The 18,437-nt window shown below is 43.3% G+C and overlaps 1 protein-coding gene across 3 annotated transcripts in view; it reads left to right on the top strand.

The window, feature by feature from the left end:
* Nucleotides 1-1,084: 1,084 nt before the first annotated feature.
* Nucleotides 1,085-18,437, top strand: part of STK3 (serine/threonine kinase 3) — a 280,022-nt gene continuing 262,669 nt past the window's right edge. For 2 of the 3 annotated variants that reach the window (XM_034763360.1, XM_034763362.1), the window contains exon 1: nt 1,322-1,362. In XM_034763360.1, the coding sequence (XP_034619251.1) occupies nt 1,337-1,362 (26 nt within the window). In that variant the 5' untranslated portion in view covers nt 1,322-1,336. The other variant, XM_034763361.1, reaches the window with a different exon arrangement.

The following is an 18,437-nucleotide window of genomic DNA, read 5'->3' as shown; positions in this document are numbered from 1 at the left end:
ACCAAATATTGGTAATATTTGTACTACAGAGTGGAGTGCGGTGGCACCTTAAAGACTAACAGATTTATAAATCTGCTAGTCTTTAAGGTGCCATTGGATTCCTAGTTGTTTTTGTGGATACAGACTAACACAGCTACCCCTCATGTACTATAAAGTGTTTTTTCAAACGGCTGATCAATCACTATGACAAGGTGACATGCAAAATAAACATTGTTGTATTGTTTTCTTTTTTCTTATGAACTGGAATCTCCTGTGGAATCTCCAACCATCCAGGTTTCAGCAAATAATTGTTTATATTAACATCCACTGGTTTGTATTGCCTATAGACCTCTCACGTGGACTAGACTTTAGTATGAATTAGGAGATTTAAGTGTTTCATATGCACTATTTAAGCAGCGTACATTTTAAATCAAACTATTAAGTGTTGCGTGGATTAAAAACCTGGACTATTGTAGTCAAGGTCCGAAGATGAGCGTCCCTGTTTTTGGCAATGACCTAACACACCACCTGGAACGTCTCCCTCTTCAGCCTTGACTCTCCCTCGCTGGGGCTGTAAAGCTCGCTCTGAAGGACAGCGAGCCCGGGGCATCTCAGGGACAACGCAGCTTTATCTCGATCTACCACAATTAAGCTCTGCCAAGCACTTGTCCGGCAGTGTCGCTTCTCCAGCCAGGGAAGCGTAAGGGGGTGACCGAGGGGCCCCGACACAGGGATGTCCGTGCCCGGCCCGCGGCAATCACGCGGGTGGGTCCCTCAGACCACCGTCCTCACGGGCAGAACAGGCAGCAGTTGGCTGTTGCCGCTGGAGACTATATCTCCCAGCATGCGCCGCTCCTCCCGGTTACCAGCTGTCGAGCGGCGCGTGCTGGGAACTAACAGTTCTACGCCGGCCGGCTGGCCGCCCCGCCTCCTCCCGACGCAGGTCCGCTCGCTCTTCCCAGGACACGAACAGCCCTCCCTAAGCCGCTTCAGTGCGGGCTGAGGGACTTTTTCTTCCGCTTTCTAAGGTGCTGAGTGACTTGATTAGCATCCAATCAGTGTTTGTCTTTGTGCCGCTAGTAACCAATGAAAGGGGCAGGTCTGGGGCAGCTAGCAGGGTAGGAGTTGGTGGCGTTTGTGTGAGAGTCCGGCATCCGACCCCAGTGGGGAGGGGGCGAATCGCATTTAAAGGGCTAGTCCCAGAGTTGCCGGAAAGTTGTGTGGAGTTAGGGGGGCCGGCGGGTCCTGTCAGGCGACACTCGCGTCGCGGCTGACGGCTCAGCGCGCCGCCACCCAACAGCAGCAGCATGGAGCAGGCAGCACCGAGAAGGTACCGAGTCCCCTCCCTGCCTTGGCAATGGGAGCAGCTGGCGGCGTGATCTGGTGGGTGGGGGCAGGAGCTGGGGCTAGGCCTCGCTAGGCACCACCGGGGCTACGGGCGGCCCCGCCCTCCTGGTATCCCCCTTCTCTCCCCACTTAGGGCGACGGGAAGAGACATCACCCTCCTATGGGGGGGGAGAGGTATTGATCCTTCCCCCCCCCCCAGCCTTAGCACTAACCCCTCATGGGGAAGGGGAGATTCTCCTCTCCCCCCAGGCTTGGCACTACCCACCTCGCCCATGGGAGGGTTGGGGGGGGGAGAGACCCTGGTCTTCCCTCTCCCCAAGCCTTGGCATTCACCCCATGTTAGGGTAGATATGAAGACTGACATGTGCTTGCACAATTTAGCACTAATTCCGTGGGGCGTGGGAATACAGAATTGGTAAAATGCACCCCCTCCCCCAAGCCTTAAAGTTATTCTTCCCCCAGCTCAGGAATTAACCTTTGCTTCTTACAAATTTAGTTTATTCCCTATGAGTGGAGGGGTGGGGGAGGAGATCATAAAAACACCCAACACTAAAACTAATCCAGGAGGAAAATCATAATGTCTCACTCTTCTGTCTCTAGAACTGGTTTTGGGGATGGCGAGGAGACTGTAACAAACCTCCTTTGAATGCAGTTCTAGTCTGAACCTGACTACAAATGACATTGGGGATTCCATATTTTTATCTTGATTACTTCTAAATCAAATCTGCTCTTTTCTAAGTGTTGGCCTTGTATATCTTAACTAATGGATTAAGCTAAATCAGAAAAGGTATATTATTCTGGAATAGCTAAATTTCCAAGTGTAGCCAAACCCTTATTGGGTTCCACAGAGGGCTGATGGGATGAAACTAAATCTGAGAGATACAGGAGTTCAGACTACATGGTCTAATGCAGCAGTTCTCAAACTGCGGGTTAGGATTCCAAAATGGGTAGCAACCCCATTTTAATGGGTTGCCAGGGTTGGCGTTAGACTTGCTGGGGCTTTTGGCTGAAACCAAAGTCTGAGCCCCACCGCCCAGGGCTGAAGCCCTCATGCTTTGGTGTCCCTCAAGGCAGCAGTGCCTGAGCTTTGGCCCCCTGCCTGCGGCAGTGGGGCTTGGGCTTTGGTACCCCTTCCTGGGGTCATGTAGTAATTTTTGTTGTCAGAAGAGGGTCGTGGTGCAATGAAATTTGAGAAACTCTGGTCAATGGTTCCTTCTGGCTTTAAACTCTGTATTTTTAAAACTAATTCTGAGGGAGAAATTGACACATGTGCCCAGCCTTAAAATAACTTTAAGAAAGTTCCCTTCTCCTCCCAATCCACCCCACTATGTGAGGAAATTAGGAAATGATATGTTTGAGGGTGAGGTCGCATAGCTGCATAAGAGAGCCCTTATACTCTTCCCCTTCTTAAATAGGTATGGCAGGGGCCTTGTTACTAACAGTAAAGTTTTCTAGTTGAAATTATCTTTCTAATTGAGTTTAGCCATTGGATTTTTGCAGGTCAAAGGGAAGGAAAGTCTTCCCCCCGACCCTTCGTCTAAAATATACCTAAAATGAAGGAAAGGGAAAGAGAAGGGTATATAGACATCATTTCATAATACTACTACATATAGCATTTGTACTAGATTATTAGTGACCTGAAATATCAACTTTTTTTCTGTAATAACTTAAATCCATATGGCATCCAAGTTGTCCAGTACTCTGCCTGTGTCTCCAATCCTGCCGTGTAATGTGACATGGGTGGATAACCACTAACTTTAGTCAGGCTCTGGGCAAGTATCACAGTGCACCATTTAGGGCAGTGGTTCTCAAACTTTTGTACTGGTGACCCCTTTCAAATAGCAACCCCCCTTGTAAATTAAAAACACTTTTTAATATATTTAACACCGTTGTAAATGCTGGATGCAAAGCAGGGTTTGGGGTGGAAGCTGACCCCCCCCCCCCCCATGTAATAACCTCGTGACTCCCTGAGGGATCCCGACTCCCAGTTTGAGAACCCCTGATTTAGAGACTATATTGGTAAAGTATATTGCTCTTACATTTGAAAGATCCTGCTTTTTCAGTGCTCCCTTTAAGATCTCATTTTAAAAAAAGTTGCCCAAGTCTAAGACACAGCAGAAGCCAGGAGAATATGTGAATGTTCTGTTGGCTACAAGCAGCAGTCAGTAATACTAAATAAAAGCCGCTGGCAGTGAAATATAGCTTTAGGATACCTAATTGTTTTTGGAGGATAGGGAATTGATAAATCATGATTTATCATCACCACTCCATTTTAATTGTGATTCTTCTGGAGAAAAGCTTTTCATAAACTATTTTTGTAAGCATCTGAAGCTAATTGCAGCTAATGTATTATCCAGAATTTTTATTAGACTATAACAGTACAATAATAAAAGCTATGGACCTCATCCAAACTATTTGGCTGGAGCTTTTATCTGAAAAGCACTGTTAAAATAGCCTCATCTCATAATTAGAGAGATTTATTCAAATAAATCAGGAACATCCAAAATTAGAAACTTAAAACAAAAAACCCTTACTGTTGCAGTATTGACAACCCCAAATGCCCCAAAATCATGAGTTAGGTCCCCCCCATATCGTGATAATTAAATACATTTTGAATTTTGAGCCTTTAGGCGTCATGTCTTTAGGCTTTTCTCCACAACCACGAAGACTAGAAACTTGATTCCAGGAGTTGTTGCTTTATGTAAAACACCAAGGCTCTGTCAAATCACAAACGTTGTTATACTGCCTTACCTGTGTTGGTATAGTTAATGCAGTACAGCTCACCCTAGTGTGGATGCAATGATAGTAGTATAAAATGCTTATACCACTATAGCTTATTGATGAGTAGAGGAAGGGGAATAGTACCATACAAGTATTTTCTTTAACAGAAGTAGCTATAATTGTACAAAATCTCTCTGTTGACCAGGCCTAAATATCACAAGGATAGCAATATAGTTTTGAGAGTTATCAACACTGCATATATTAAGTTATAGGAACCATCATGCGTCAGGGCAAACACCCAGCCAAACTGATTGGGTGGGGAGTTAGGAAGAAACTTTCTTTGGGAGCAGGTTATCCTATGACTGCTGATTGCCAGCTTTCTTGTATCTTTCCTCTGAAGCATCTGTTACCAGGTTATTGTTAGAGAGAGGGTTACAGAACTAGATGACTCTGTTTTGATCCAGCATGGCAACTTTCGTGTTCTTATGTAAAATCATAAATATTTTAAAACAAAAGTTGTATATATTAATGACAACTTTGAGTGTTTTTTTTGTTTTTGTTTTGTTTTTAGGTGCATGTGCTTTTTGTTTTATCTGGCATATATTAAATCTAATACCAACTTCTTTAAGTCTTTTGATTTGGGATTTTGCTCACTATTTACACATTGTTTGGAACCCATTGCTACTTCATTGACTATCTGTTGCCTATACTAGAAATACAGCTACATTGGTTCATCAAGTCTGTCAAATACTGATACAACTGCACAATCTAAAATTAATCCATTGAGAATTTATATTCTACTTTTTTCCCAGGTGAAATGAATAGTATCTATTAAAAACAAAACAAAAACCACCTTATATTTCTATAGCCCTTCCAGAACCTCATAGCACTTTACAAGTACTAACAAACTAAGCCCAAAATTTGCAGTCTTGGACTGTACTTCCACTGACTTCAGTGGGAGTTTTGTTTACTCTGGTTGCAGGTTCAGACCCTAAACCAGGGCCACCCAGAGGATTCAGGGGGCCTGGGGCAAAGCGGGGGAGTGGACATAAAAAAAAAAAAAGGCATCATCTGCTGCGGCGCTTGTACTCATCGGGCGGCACTCCGAGTCTTTGGCAGCGGGTCCCTCACTGGCTCCGGGTCTTCTGTATTTACATAACTTCAGGAGCTGGGGCTATACAAAAGATACCAAATATTTCAAGACGTGTGACTTAAAATTGTGTGAATTAGCAAAATTTGGCAAGGAACAAGAGGTCTGACACTTATTTGCTCGCTGTAGACATTAAACCACTTTTGTGGATGAAACTAGCATTCCCAGCCTTCTGATCTGCAAAGGCAATACTATTTGGCATCCAACTGATTCTCTGTCCAAACAAAACCACTCTTCTGAAATTTTCCTGTCTGCATCCTCATAAAATACTGCTTATACGGTGCTTCTAATCTAATGCATAGGTAGTGAAGCACCTTACATTTAAGATTGTAGACCAAGCCAATTTGGAGATTTAGGCCCTGAGACAGCATGGTACTCAAGCATGTACTTAACTTTAAGCATATGAGTAGCACCATTGACTTTAGGGGGACCACTCATGTGCTTCAGTACCTTACTGATTCAGAGTCATGATGAGTCAAAATGTCAGTAGCAAAACTTGTAGGGAGTTTTTCTGAAATCCCCCCTCCCCCTTATATTTCCCAGGGAGAAAAAAATTCACCTATTGGCTGAGAATGTGGTCTACGTTAGGGGTTGTGAGAGACTCAGACCAGTGGGGTACAGGAGTCTGGTCCTATTGGGATCCAGGATGTGGGCGGGCAAAGCCCACCCACTGCTAAAGGATCCCCCCCAGCCTAAGGGGGGGTCCATAGGACCTGGAGACCAAAAAATTACAGGGGACAACTAATAAAAGAACAGGGACAGGAGTGAGGTCAAAGGGTCAAAAGAAGGGAACCTGACGGGGACACCGAGCAGAGAACCCCGGACAGCGCCCACTGCTCCTTGAAGGTGTCAAGGGAGCCAGTGGACGCCGCCCAGAGGAACTCTGCCCGGATACGTGAACGAACGGAGGACCGGAAATAGGCCCCGCAGTCACAGGAGACTCCATCGGCCAACCTCCTCTCCCTGGTTTTATAGATACAGGAGTCTGGTAGAGGGCAAATATACTGGTTGCTGGATGAGTAGTTTTCTGTTCCCTGAGTGACCAGAGCAGGGGCTGCACTAGAGTAATCAGGAACCTGCTAGAACCAGTTAAGGCAGGCTATTTAAGACACCTGGAGCCAATTAAGAAGCTGCTAGAATCAATTAAGGCAGGCTAATCAGGGCACCTGGGTTTTAAAAAGGAGCTCACTGCAGTTTGTGGTGGGAGTGTGAGGAGCTGGGAGCAAGGGTACAAGGAGCTGAGAGTGTGTGCTGCTGGAGGACTGAGGAGCACAAGCATTATCAGACACCAGGAGGAAGGTCCTGTGGTGAGAATAAGGAAGGTGTTTGGAGGAGGCCATGGGGAAGTAGCCCAGGGAGTTGTAGCTGTCATGCAGCTGTTATAGGAGGCACTATAGACAGCTGCAGTCCACAGGGCCCTGGGCTGGAACCTGGAGTAGAGGGTGGGCCCAGGTTCCCCCAAACCTCCCAATTGACCTGGACTGTGGGTTCTCCCAGAGGGGAAGGTCTCTGGGCTGTTCCCCAACCCACATGGTGAATCTCTGAGGCACGAAAATCTGCCAGTAAGCACAAGACCCACCAAGATAGAGGAGGAACTTTGTCACAGGGTGCATAGGTTTGTTTCTTTAGTGGGAGAAGAGATCTGAAAATTCAGGATTTTAATGGGAAATGAGTTTTGGCTTTAAATAGCCCAAGTCACTGTCTGTGCTGCCATGGTCCCACTACTAGCTTTAGTGTGCTAGCTTGATCAGTGCTAGAGTGTCTGTCTATCCATGCTGGGAAACAATCTCTTAGCTGCTTTATAGAGACACCCTAAAAAAAGTAATCTGAAGTGTCAAACTATTCTTGCTCTCACCCCCCAGTCTAATCAACCTATTTATCCTATTGGCTGGGAAGAACCAGAGTGACTATTTTTGCTTTTGTAATACTTTCAGAGATTCTTCGATGCCATGGTGATTTGCGAGGGTGGTGGCATATGTCTAATAACATAAATAGATTCTAATCACTAGACTTGTGTAGGGATGAGTGTGTCTGCATGAGCGCATGCACGTATGCCTGCCTGTAGAGGCAGCTGCTGAAAGAGACATATTGCCAGGGGGATGTGTGGAAGACTTGGAATTTAGTTCAAAGATAGCAGGGTCTTTTAGTGAATGTTCTGGAGCTCCATGGATGTTGTGAGGGTCCATCCCCTCTCCTCCCTTTGCTTTGTGGAGAAACAAACCATGGTCCTCAAGGGTCTGAAAGAATCCAGAAACTAAAACTGACTTGTAACACTCTTATTTCTCAAACCTGAGTCCTTCAGAGAGCTGCATATGACGCAGTCCAATAGACATACTAGACCACTATAGCTTTTTACTGGGAACTTGGGGCAGGGTGAGAGCTTAAACAAGAAAAGGAGAAGTGGTCTTAACAGCAGGAAACTGAATACCTGCCTTTTCATTATGAATGTTAAAGAGTCCAAGGATGTTTTTTAATTTGTTTGGTATATCTACTTTAATTTCTTTTCAGTGAACTATTTTTATAATAGTTGTGAGTTGCATTTTTCTATCTGCACTTTCAACAGTGTTTCCTACATCTGCGTGTGAAGCTTAACTTGATACTTTCCTTCCTCTTTACTTAAAAGGACACTATCACATTTGAAATCAAGTCATTAGTTTTAAAAAGTGACTGGAAATGGTTCCAGCCACTACATTTGCCTCTGAATCTTCCTGAGAATCTTTGTTTTGTGGTTCTACAGTAAGTGGGTTTTTTTTACCCTCTTTAATCTTTCAGTTATATTAATTTTAACAGTAGTAGAAGGAAAAAGTGCCCTGGCATCCACTTTAAATTATTCATCCCCATTTCAAACGAATGCTATCAGCAGCCATAAAATTCTGACTCAGCTTTTTTTTTTTTTTTTTTCACTGAGATGACTTAAACTTGTCTGTAAATAAACTTAAGTTTTAAAAAAATAATAATCCAGGAATGATTCCTTCCCAACACGTGAACTGTGTGTAATTCCCATTCATACTCCTGTCTTCCCTCTTACATTTTTAAAATAAGCAGTTTTTATGGGTCTGTGAACATTCGCAGAATAGTAATAGAAAAGAGAGCACAAGTTGCTTTTCTTAACTTTTTTTTTCTTTTTTGAGGGTCACCTGTCATTTATTAAAATGAACTTAGCCTATCAACTCTGCTACGAATCATTGTAACATATGAAGACGCATATAGAGCAACAGAATTTGTGGGCTTTACTATTATCTTACTCAGTCACATTTGGTAGTGGGATATCCATATATGCAAATATAAAGCGACTAATTCTGTTCTCACATTCTATACAACTCCACTGACTTCACTGGGATTGCACAGTGTACAAATGAGGGCAGAATTCTACTCAAAATTTTTACTGTTAACATGTATGGGCATATAAGTGATGAGAGAGATGATAATAGCTTAGGGGTGAGAGATCAATCCTTGAGGGGGCCACTTAGGGATCTGGGGCAAAATCAGTACTTGGTCCTGCTAGTGAAGGCAGGGGGCTGGACTTGATGACCTTTCAAGGTCCCTTCTAGTTCTAGGAGATAGGATATCTCCATTAATTTATTTTATTTAGCCAACTTCTTTCTGAAAACTTTGGGAATTTGTGTGAAATACAAAGTTCTTTATAGTTCACATGGCTTAAACACTCCATGCACTATTTGCCCACTTCTAGTAAATTAGACCAGTCAATTTGTTATCTTATATTTTAATATTGCAGTATAAATGGGTCTCAGTCATTGTTTTTAGATGTTTCATCTGTCTTCTGGTTCTGTTACAAAGCAAAGTGTCTCTAGCAGTGGTTCTCAACTGTGTGTGTGTGAGATGTGGGCCACATCCAATACTACCTGCATGGCCCTGAGGATGTCACGTGGGTTGCAAGTGTGTGCTGACTGGGTCACAAGCAGCCCATGGGCCACAGGTTGAAAACCACTGGTCTATAGGTATGTCCATGTCTCATACAGTCATTTTTCTATAATTCATAACAAGATCAATTCATGGAATTCTGGGGTAGCTGCCTTTTGATTTACTCTTTTCTGCTACTTTTTCTCTGGTACCATTAGCAGACATCTGCTATTAATTTTGTAAAATCTCTTTACCTCATGATCACTGAATGACAATAAGGTGATATTTCTTTAATCAATCTAGCCTTTTCTGGCCATTAACTACCTTGTCAAACTGTGTGTGTATGTGTGCATATATATATAAATAAAAACTCTGGTAAATCTTCTATATAACTGTGCTAACATATTCAATGCTGCAGTGATGTTTGGGTAGTACTAAATGTGGATGTTCTTCCATTAGCTAGGCTTTATTAAAAACAGATTTGTCAGTATATGAACTCATTCCCAGGTTTGATGGGAGGTATCTAGTGTGTCTTTTTCAGAAATTTATACCCAGATGGGGACTGAGGAGGCTGATCCTATGGAGGGAACATTGGCATGTATTTATTTTAACTGACTTGTTACACTATATTGCCATGCTAGCTTCTGTTCTGAGCAAACTTTCTGAGCCTCCCTTCCTACTCCATTTATTGTCCGTTTATGCCGCCCTCCTCCCCAACACATTGAAACCCAGTTATCTATGTTTCTAATGATCGAATCACCCATTACTAATATTGGTCTCTTCCTAATAACTGGAGTTCCCTCCCAGTGCAAGAGGATACTACAACATCATCTGGAAGGAGGGTCCCAACTATGGGATCGTTTCCCTCTGCTCCAGTTGGATGTTCTCCTTCCAAAAAAGAATTTGAAGAGCAACTACGAAAAGACACACAAAGTAACAGCATTTTTTTTTTTTTTTTTTTAAGTACATCAGAAGTAAGAAGCCTGCCAGACCTCCCTGGACCATGGTGCTAAAGGAACACTCAAAGAAGACAAAGTTTTTTGTGGAGAAACGAAGGGCATGTCTTCACTGGCAACGTTAAAGTGATACCGTGGCTTGTGTAGTTGTGGCATAGCGCTGGGAGAGAGCTCTCCCAGTCCTCTTAAAAAAAAAAAACCCACCTCCATGAGGGGAATAGCTCCCAGCGAGAAAGTTGCAGCGCTATAAAGTGCCAGTGTAGACAAGCCCTAAATGCGTTCTTTGTATCTGTCTTGATTGCAGGTCATGTGAGGGAGATTTCCAGACCTGAACCACCTTTTTTTTTTGTTTGTTTGTTTGTTTGTTTTTTGTTTTTTTTTTTAAGGTGACAGATCTGAGGAACTGTCTCAGATTGAGGTGTCAATAGAGGTTGTTGGAACAGATTGGTAAATTAAACAGTAGTAAGTCACTAGGACCAGATGGGATTTACCCAAGAGTTCTGGAAGGAACTCAGATATGAAACTTCGTATCTAACAACTGGGGTATGTAACCTATCACTTTAAATCTGCCTCTAAACCAAAGAAGCAATTGAAACACATTATTTATTTTAAAGCTCCAGAGGCAATCCTGGCTATTACAGGCCAGTAAGCTGAACTTCAGTACCAGTTGGTTGAAACTATAGTAAAGAACAGAGTTATCAAACATAGGTGAATGTGATTTGTTAGGATAGAGTCAACATGGCTTTTCTAAAAGGAAATCATACCTATTATGATTACCCATATACTATTAGAATTCTTTGGGAGTGGTGGAGTCAACAAACATGTGGACAAGGGAGATTCAGTTGACATAGTGTACTTGGACTTTCAGAAAGTCTTTGAGGGAACCTTGTCAAAGGCTATTACCCCATAACTGTTTAATTTGGTTAAGAGGGAATGTTCAGTCATGAATCAGTAACGGTTTTAAAATGACTGGGACTGCTCATCTTGGAAAAGAGACTACTAAGGGGGGATATGATAGAAGTCTATAAAATCATGACTGGTGTGAAGGGGTGAATAACACTTCCTTATTTACTTTCTCCACATTACACAAGAATAAGAGATGACTGGCTGAAATTAATAGGCAGCAGGTTTAAAACAAAAGGAAATACTATTCGCATAACACAGTCAACCTCTGGATTCCTTACCCAGAGTTGTTGTGAAGGCCAAAAGTATAACTGGGTGAAAAAAAGAATTAGATAAGTTCAGGGAGGTTAGGTCCATCAATGGCTATTAGCCAAGATGGTCAGGGACACAACCCCATGATCTGGGTGTCCTATAGCCTCTGATTGCTGGAAGCTGGACCTGAGTGACAGGGGATGGATCCAGGGCTGGCTCTAGGTTTTTTGCTGCCCCAAGCAAAAAAAATTTTGGCTGCCCCCCCCCCCCCCCGTTCTTTTTTTTTTTTTTTGGCTTTTACACATGTTTGCACTTTGCAGTTTTGTTTTGACTTTTAAAAATTAAAAAAAAAATGAAAACAGAGAATTTGTAGTTAGTGAAATAAAACAATTTCCTACTAATGTAATTTTAACATTTAATTTTAACAAAAACACAATTACAAACAATCTGAGTTCAACTATACACTGTAGTGAAAAACTTTAGTGTCTTCCAGTTTCTCATAAATTAAAAATGTATATGAACTGAATTTTTCTGGTTTTTATACTTGCGTAGTCTTTTAATAAGTCAGTGAAATCTAAATTTTTTGCAATAGTACTTTCAATTGAAATTAATGCCAGTCCTGACATACGATTTTGAGACATGGTGGACCTCAAATAATTTTTTAGTAATTTCAGTTTTGAGAAACTGCGTTCACCAGAAGCCACTGATACTGGTAATGTTAAAAGAACGCGTAATGCTATAGCACTGTTTGGAGTGAAAAAATCATTTCTTGCTATAAATTCTAATACTTTTAGAGGAGAAGTTTTAGGACTTATTAGCTCAGATAAAGCTATTAATTCATCATACAATTCTACTGCATCAGTGTCAGCAGCATTATCAGTACTGAGCGCTAAATGTAGGTCTTGGCACTGCTTCATGAGGTCGTCTTTGGAAAACTGATTTTTAATATTTCCAATATTGTATAAAAATCCAAAAGTTTCACAATAACCATGCAACTGACAAAATCTTTTTTCAATGGAAGTTATATCTACATCCAAAATAAAATAGAAACATTCAACTTTAAACCTTTCGTTTGGATCGAGAATAGGATCATCATGAGCCTCATAACAAAACTGTCTTGTTTTTTTCCGAGGATGAATGAATTTTTGAGGTGCAAACGTTGGTTCAAAATCAAGATCCTCTGCTATTGTTGCTGCTTTCATCTGAACGGTATTTTTTAAATATTCCAGCATTTTATTCAAAATCATCTTTGCCTCTGATATGTCTATGGTTATGTTCTGCATAACTTTGCTGGTCAAATTAATTTGATTTTGAATATTGTGCCAAATAACCGCGCAACATGAACATTGGCTCAGAAAATGATGCAGTTTCAATGTTTCAGCTTCATGTTGAAATGAAGGATCATATGACAAGTCCTGGCTTATTTCAAATAGTGCATCGTAAATCTCTCCTGATGAATATCGGAATGGTCTAATAGCTTCTATTCTGCTTTCCCATCTAGTTTGACTCAGAGGTTTAAGTGTGAGTTTTTGTTCAAGATGCTTCTTCAAGACTGCCCAACGGTGTGTGGAAGCACTAAAAAAGTTGTAAATTGCTTGCACTGTGGTAAAATATGAAACGGCATCTTTAGATGATTTGGCGGCATCACTGACAACCAGATTTAGCGAATGCGCGTGGCAAGGAATGAAGAAAGCTCGATTGTTTAAATTCAATATTCTTTGCTGTACACCTGCATGTCGTCCTCGCATGTTTGAGCCGTTATCGTACCCTTGGCCGCGCATATTTTCTGAAGGTATTCCATAGTGTTCCAATCTCTGTAGAATTACATCTGTGAGGGCTTTCCCAGTGGTTTCGTTCACTGGTATAAATTCTAGAAAGTGTTCACAAATTTTCACTTATGCATTTTCATCAGTTTTCAGAAATCGTAAAACTATTGTCTTTTGCTCAGATCTTGAGTACAATCAACTATAATTGAGTAATATTTGGCATGTTTCAAATTCGATAAAATTTCATTACGCACTCCATTAGAAATTAATTCTTTTATCTCATTTTGTGTATTTTTACCCAAATAATGGGTGTGAATCTCTCCATCTTTCACTCTTCGTACATGCTCAGCCATAACATTATCAAATTTTGCCAATAACTCAACCAATTTTAAGAAATTTCCATTGTTCTCATATAAAATATCTGAGGATCCATGGAATGCGAGGCACCGTTCGGCTAGGAAATTAATGATTGCCAGTAAACTTCCAACACTGCTTGCCAACGTAGAATTTCTGAATTTAGTTGACGTTGCTGTACTGCACCGATTATTGTACCAGTACGTAATCTATTTGAGAGCTCAATCCAATTTGTCAATGAGCATAAATGATTTTTTGATGTTTTCAAATGCTGATGCAAATTTCGCCAGTCATTAAAACCTGCAGTTGCCAGAAAAATGTCCGAGTTACAGAACAGTTTGCAGCAAAAACAAAAAAAACTACATCTTTGGTCTGTGAATACACTAACCACGATCTATTAATTTGTTCCCCATTTTTCATTTTTTTTTCTTCGTACTGGATGGTATAAATTGACAATTTGACTCTTTTAAATGGATATTCAAATGTAGGATCTGGTTTTGAAGGGCCTTTTTTTCACAATAATAATTCACATTGTATCAGTAATTATTGTCAGCCATGTACTTGGATCCAATCCTATGTCAGTCTCTCCACCTTCCAATAATGGTTCTTCAGTTTTAGATTTGGATAACAGTTCTTCATTTCTGGACTCTACAGCTGAAGTAGTAAATCTTTGGATGGATTGTGATTGTTCATCTTTATCAGTTAGTGAAGATAATCTTTGGTCAGATTGTTGTTTACCTTTATCAGTTGATAAAGGTAATCTTTGGTTCAATCGGTCTTCATCAGTTGATGAATAATCACCTTCAATGCGTTGCTTAGAGCTTTCTCCTTGATTGTCGACTTTTTTAAAATACTTTTTTGAAGTATGAGAGAAGTTTTTTTTTTTTTTTTTTATTTTTTTTTTTTTTTCCTCCTAATTTTTTGCTGTTTCTCTCTTTGTTGCTGGTAAGCAGCACCAGAAAGTAGCTTTCGTTTTTGTCCCGGCATTTTAGCCCTATAACCACTAGCACCAACGCAAAACGGAAATTAGTGCAAATGGCGCCGATAGGGCAGCACAGTGCACACACGTAATTGTGATTTGAGTGACCGTGTCACAACATGACATGATATTTTTCACGTCACGCTCCTATTGCACTACTGTACTTGCCGTAGATAAGGCGCTAGTCATTGGGGCAAGAGAGCTCCCCACAAGCTCGGATACACACTGGACCCAGCCCTGCTGGTGTTTGCCCAGCGCTGAGGCCGCCCAGCTGGGAGCCCGAGGGGCATGCAATGGAGAGAGCTCTGTGGTTGGAGGAGCCAAGGAAGAGGTGCTGGGCTTGCTGGACAGATGCTGCCCCTCTCTGCCAGGTTGCTCGCCCCCTGCAGGGGGGAGGCAGAAGGAGACTCCAGGCACTGGAGTGCTGTGAGGGGCTGGGGAGGGAGGCAGCAGCCTCTGGGGCTCCAGCAGGCAGAAGCTCCCCAGGGGTCCTGGGGACCCTCCCGCCTGGCCCGACTCTTACCTTGCTGCAGATCTGGCCTGAGGTGGAGTCATCTCTGGTCATCGCCACTCCCAGGGCCAGGGGTTGGGGCTGCTGCTGGATCCCAGCCCTGCTCATCCTTGGGCTTTGCCTTGGCCCTGGCACGAGCTGGGCTCAGCCCGGGCTGCCGCTCCACTCGCCTCTCCCCTCCCCTGGCAGGAGGCGGCGCAGAGAGGAGGAGGCAGAGGCGGGGACAAGCCGAGGAGGAGCGGACCGCCTGGGCGCCATGTTCCCCCATCCTCTGCAGCCGGAGCAGGGCTGCGTTACCGGGGCTCCCGCCTGAGGGGGAGGTGGCCGCTGCCCGCGGGAGAGCGGCGTGGAGGAGTGGCCCGTCCTCTGAAGCCGGGGCAGGGCTGTGCTACTGGCTCCCGCCGCTCTCCTGCTGTCAGTGCCCACCCCCCAGCCGGAGCCGGTAGCGCGGCCCGGCCCTGGCTGCAGAGGACGGGCTGCTCCTTGGCTTGTTCGCGCTGCTCTCCTGCGGGCAGCGGCCACTTACCCCCCAGGCGGGAGCTGGTAGCTCGGCATTTTGCCGCCCTAGGCACCAGCTTGTTTAGCTGGTGCCTAGAGCTGCCCCTGGATGGATCACTCAATAATTGCCCTGTTCTGTTTGTTCCCTCTGAAGCAGCTGGCATGAGTCACTGTCAGAAGCCCAGATCCTGGGCTATGGTCTGACCCAGCATGGCCATTCTTATGTGAAGAGTACAGCTCTCCTGTAAGATGCATTCTTAGACTGGTAACCATGAATGCTTCAGGCAGCCATTGCAGAACCCAATAAATCATTCTCTTCTTTTTCAACGTGTCTGCAAGGGAGATAAAGCAAACTCTAAGGCTGGAAATTTTTTCCTAATTTTTGTTGGAAGATTATGAGTAAGGCTGTGAATCTTTCACGGAAGTCAGAGTCCGTGACTTTCTAGGACCTCTGTGACTTCCACAGCTGCACTGGCTGTTGCTTCGGCGGCCCCAGGCAACAGTCTGGGAGCAGCAGCAGCACCACAGGCTGCAACTCGAGCACCTACCCCACCCAAGCAGGTAAGATTTAGTTAAGGATATTTTTAGTAAAAGTCACAGGCAGATCACTGGCCATGACTTTTTGGTTATTGCCTGTGACCTGTCCATGACTTTTTTACTAAAAATACCTGTGACTAAATTGTAGCCTTAATTATGAGGACTAGCTGCACAGCTTTCCCCACTGGTATAGCTCAGTACTTCCTTGCACTCCTGCAACACTGCTTGGTGGACCGTCTTGGTGAATAACATCACAATGAATTTTGCTGGTCTGCCCTTTGCTTTTTTGACTAAGGCCATTCTCTATATGCTAAGTCATCCAGAGTCAGGACAGCCTAAAGGGGATGTAGAGGAGATTACTATCATGCTTGTGCCTAAGTTTACCCTGTTAACTGTCGACAGCCCTAATAGGAAGGGTTAACTCGTGCAATTAACTAAAAAAAAATTAAATTACTGTATATACTCGTTCCTAAGCCAAATATTTTGGGTAAAAAAGTGACGCATCAGAGTGGGGGTTGGCTTATAAATGGGTTTACACCAAAATTTGATAATTTTAAACTCTATGGAATCATTGAATTGAATATCTAATACATTGTCATGTTGTTTACCTGGAGCGTCTGCAGGCATGGAGCCCCTCCTGACCTGCCAGCAGCTTACCCTGATGGGCCGGGAGCCAAAGTTTTCCAACCCTTGAAATATAGGGTCAGCTTATGAAAGGGTCATACAATTTTTGCTATTTTTACCTATCCATTTTGGGGGGTCGGCTTATAAACAAACAGGCTAATAAACGAGTATATATGGTAATTGTGATAGCAGTTTTAATTGCATTGTTAAACAATAGCATACTAATTGAAATGTATGAAATCTTGGATTTTTTCCACATTTTTCATATATATATATTCTGTGTTGTAATTGAAGTCAGGTACATTAGTTTTGATTATAAATATTTGTACTGTAACAATGATAAAAGAACAAGTATTTTTCAATTCACCTAATACAAGTACTGTAGTGCAATCTCTATCATGAAAGTTGAACTTACAAATGTAGAATTATGTACAAAATTGCATTCAAAAATAAAACAATTTCTTTTTGTTTACAGTGCAAGTACACGTAATCAATAAATATAAAGTGAGCACTGTACACTGTGTATTTTGTGTTGTAACTGAAATATATTTGAAAATGTAGAAAACATCCAAAAATATTTAAATTGTATTCTATTGTTTAACAGTGCGATTAATCGCACTTTAAAAAAAAAAAAATCACTTGACAGCCATACTTCCTCTATCAGATGCGCATCTCCAAGGCTCAACAAAACTTGAAAGCCAGATCAGGAAAATAATTCCCAATCTCATTTTACCCTCCCCTCTCCCTAGCTTCCAAGGCACAATGGCATAGCCATAGCCTCTATAGCACAGGCCAAAAGTCCCAATGGACATGCCACTTACCATCTCTGAGGCTGCCCCAAGACTCCAAAGAATCTTGGGGAAGCTTAAAAAAAAATCTAGCCACCCTTCCTAGAATATGAACAACAACTTCTTGTCACTTTTTAATAAATTAGTTACAGCACTTGCACTGGCCAGACCCTCTAGGACAGAGCCCGTATCAGTGGTTGAATGGCTGGCAAACTTGAGGGGGAGAAAACAAGAGAAGTCATCATTAGTCTTTCTCACCCCCCCCGCCCCTGTCTCAACTTGAAAAATCTGGAGCGGTAGAGGCAGTATCTGAGGACTGAGAAGGAATCTGATAATCTTTCTAAGGAGACTGTTGTAGTAGCAAAGGACAGAGTTGCAGTTTCCAGGGACAGCATTGCCATGGCCCAAGAAAGTACAGAAAAGGGAATGCAGAGGCAACTCTTGGAGGCAATACAAAGCCAAAATGCCCCTTTGCAGCAAGTGTTACTGTTAAGGCAGCAGGCAATGCACTACTGCAAAACAGCACCCACCCATGTTATGCAGCCTCTGGACAATGTGGACTACTGTGAGCAACAACTTCTGCTCCCCACTGTACCCTCAGAACACTGCTCCCAGAGGCCATTCCTTTCTAGCCCCTAGCTTAGGGCACCAAGAACAGTGCACCTGGATTCCCAGCTCTCTTGAGCCCTCTATTGCCCTTGATAACTTTGAGCTATAGAAGTCTGACAAACCAGAAAAGGCAGTGCTAAGACTTGCTTTTCTGTGATGAGGAGCTCCCCCCACAACTCGTGTTGGGTAGGGTTACCATTCGTCGGGATTTACCCGGACATGTCCTCCTTTTGTGTGCTAAAAATAGCGTCCGGGGGGAATTTGTAAAGCACTCACAATGTCCGGGATTAGCAGAGCGAGCGGCTGGGAGGGCTGCAGGGAAGTCCCGGGCTGGACTCAGGAGCAGCTGTAGAGGAGCCGGATCTGCCCTGCATTCTGAGCCGGCAGCTCCCTTGCAGCCCAGTCCAGCAGCACTGTGCAGGGCCAGACCGGGTTTTGTTGTGCTGGGGAGCTCAGCCACGTGTCCGGCTCGCACAGAGCCCAACACTCTGTTCTGAGCAGCAGGGTAAGGGGGACCGGGGGCAGGAAGGTTCTGGAGGTGGCAGTCAAGAAACGGGGGGGGGCTTTTTGGGGGGAGTGGAGAAAGTTTTGGGCAGTCAGGG

This window comes from Trachemys scripta, chromosome 2 (genome assembly GCF_013100865.1).
Source record: "Trachemys scripta elegans isolate TJP31775 chromosome 2, CAS_Tse_1.0, whole genome shotgun sequence".
In the NCBI taxonomy this organism is placed as follows: domain Eukaryota; kingdom Metazoa; phylum Chordata; order Testudines; family Emydidae; genus Trachemys; species Trachemys scripta.
The sequence above is the reverse complement of the archived record's forward strand: the minus strand, read 5'-3'. Positions and strand labels throughout refer to the sequence as shown.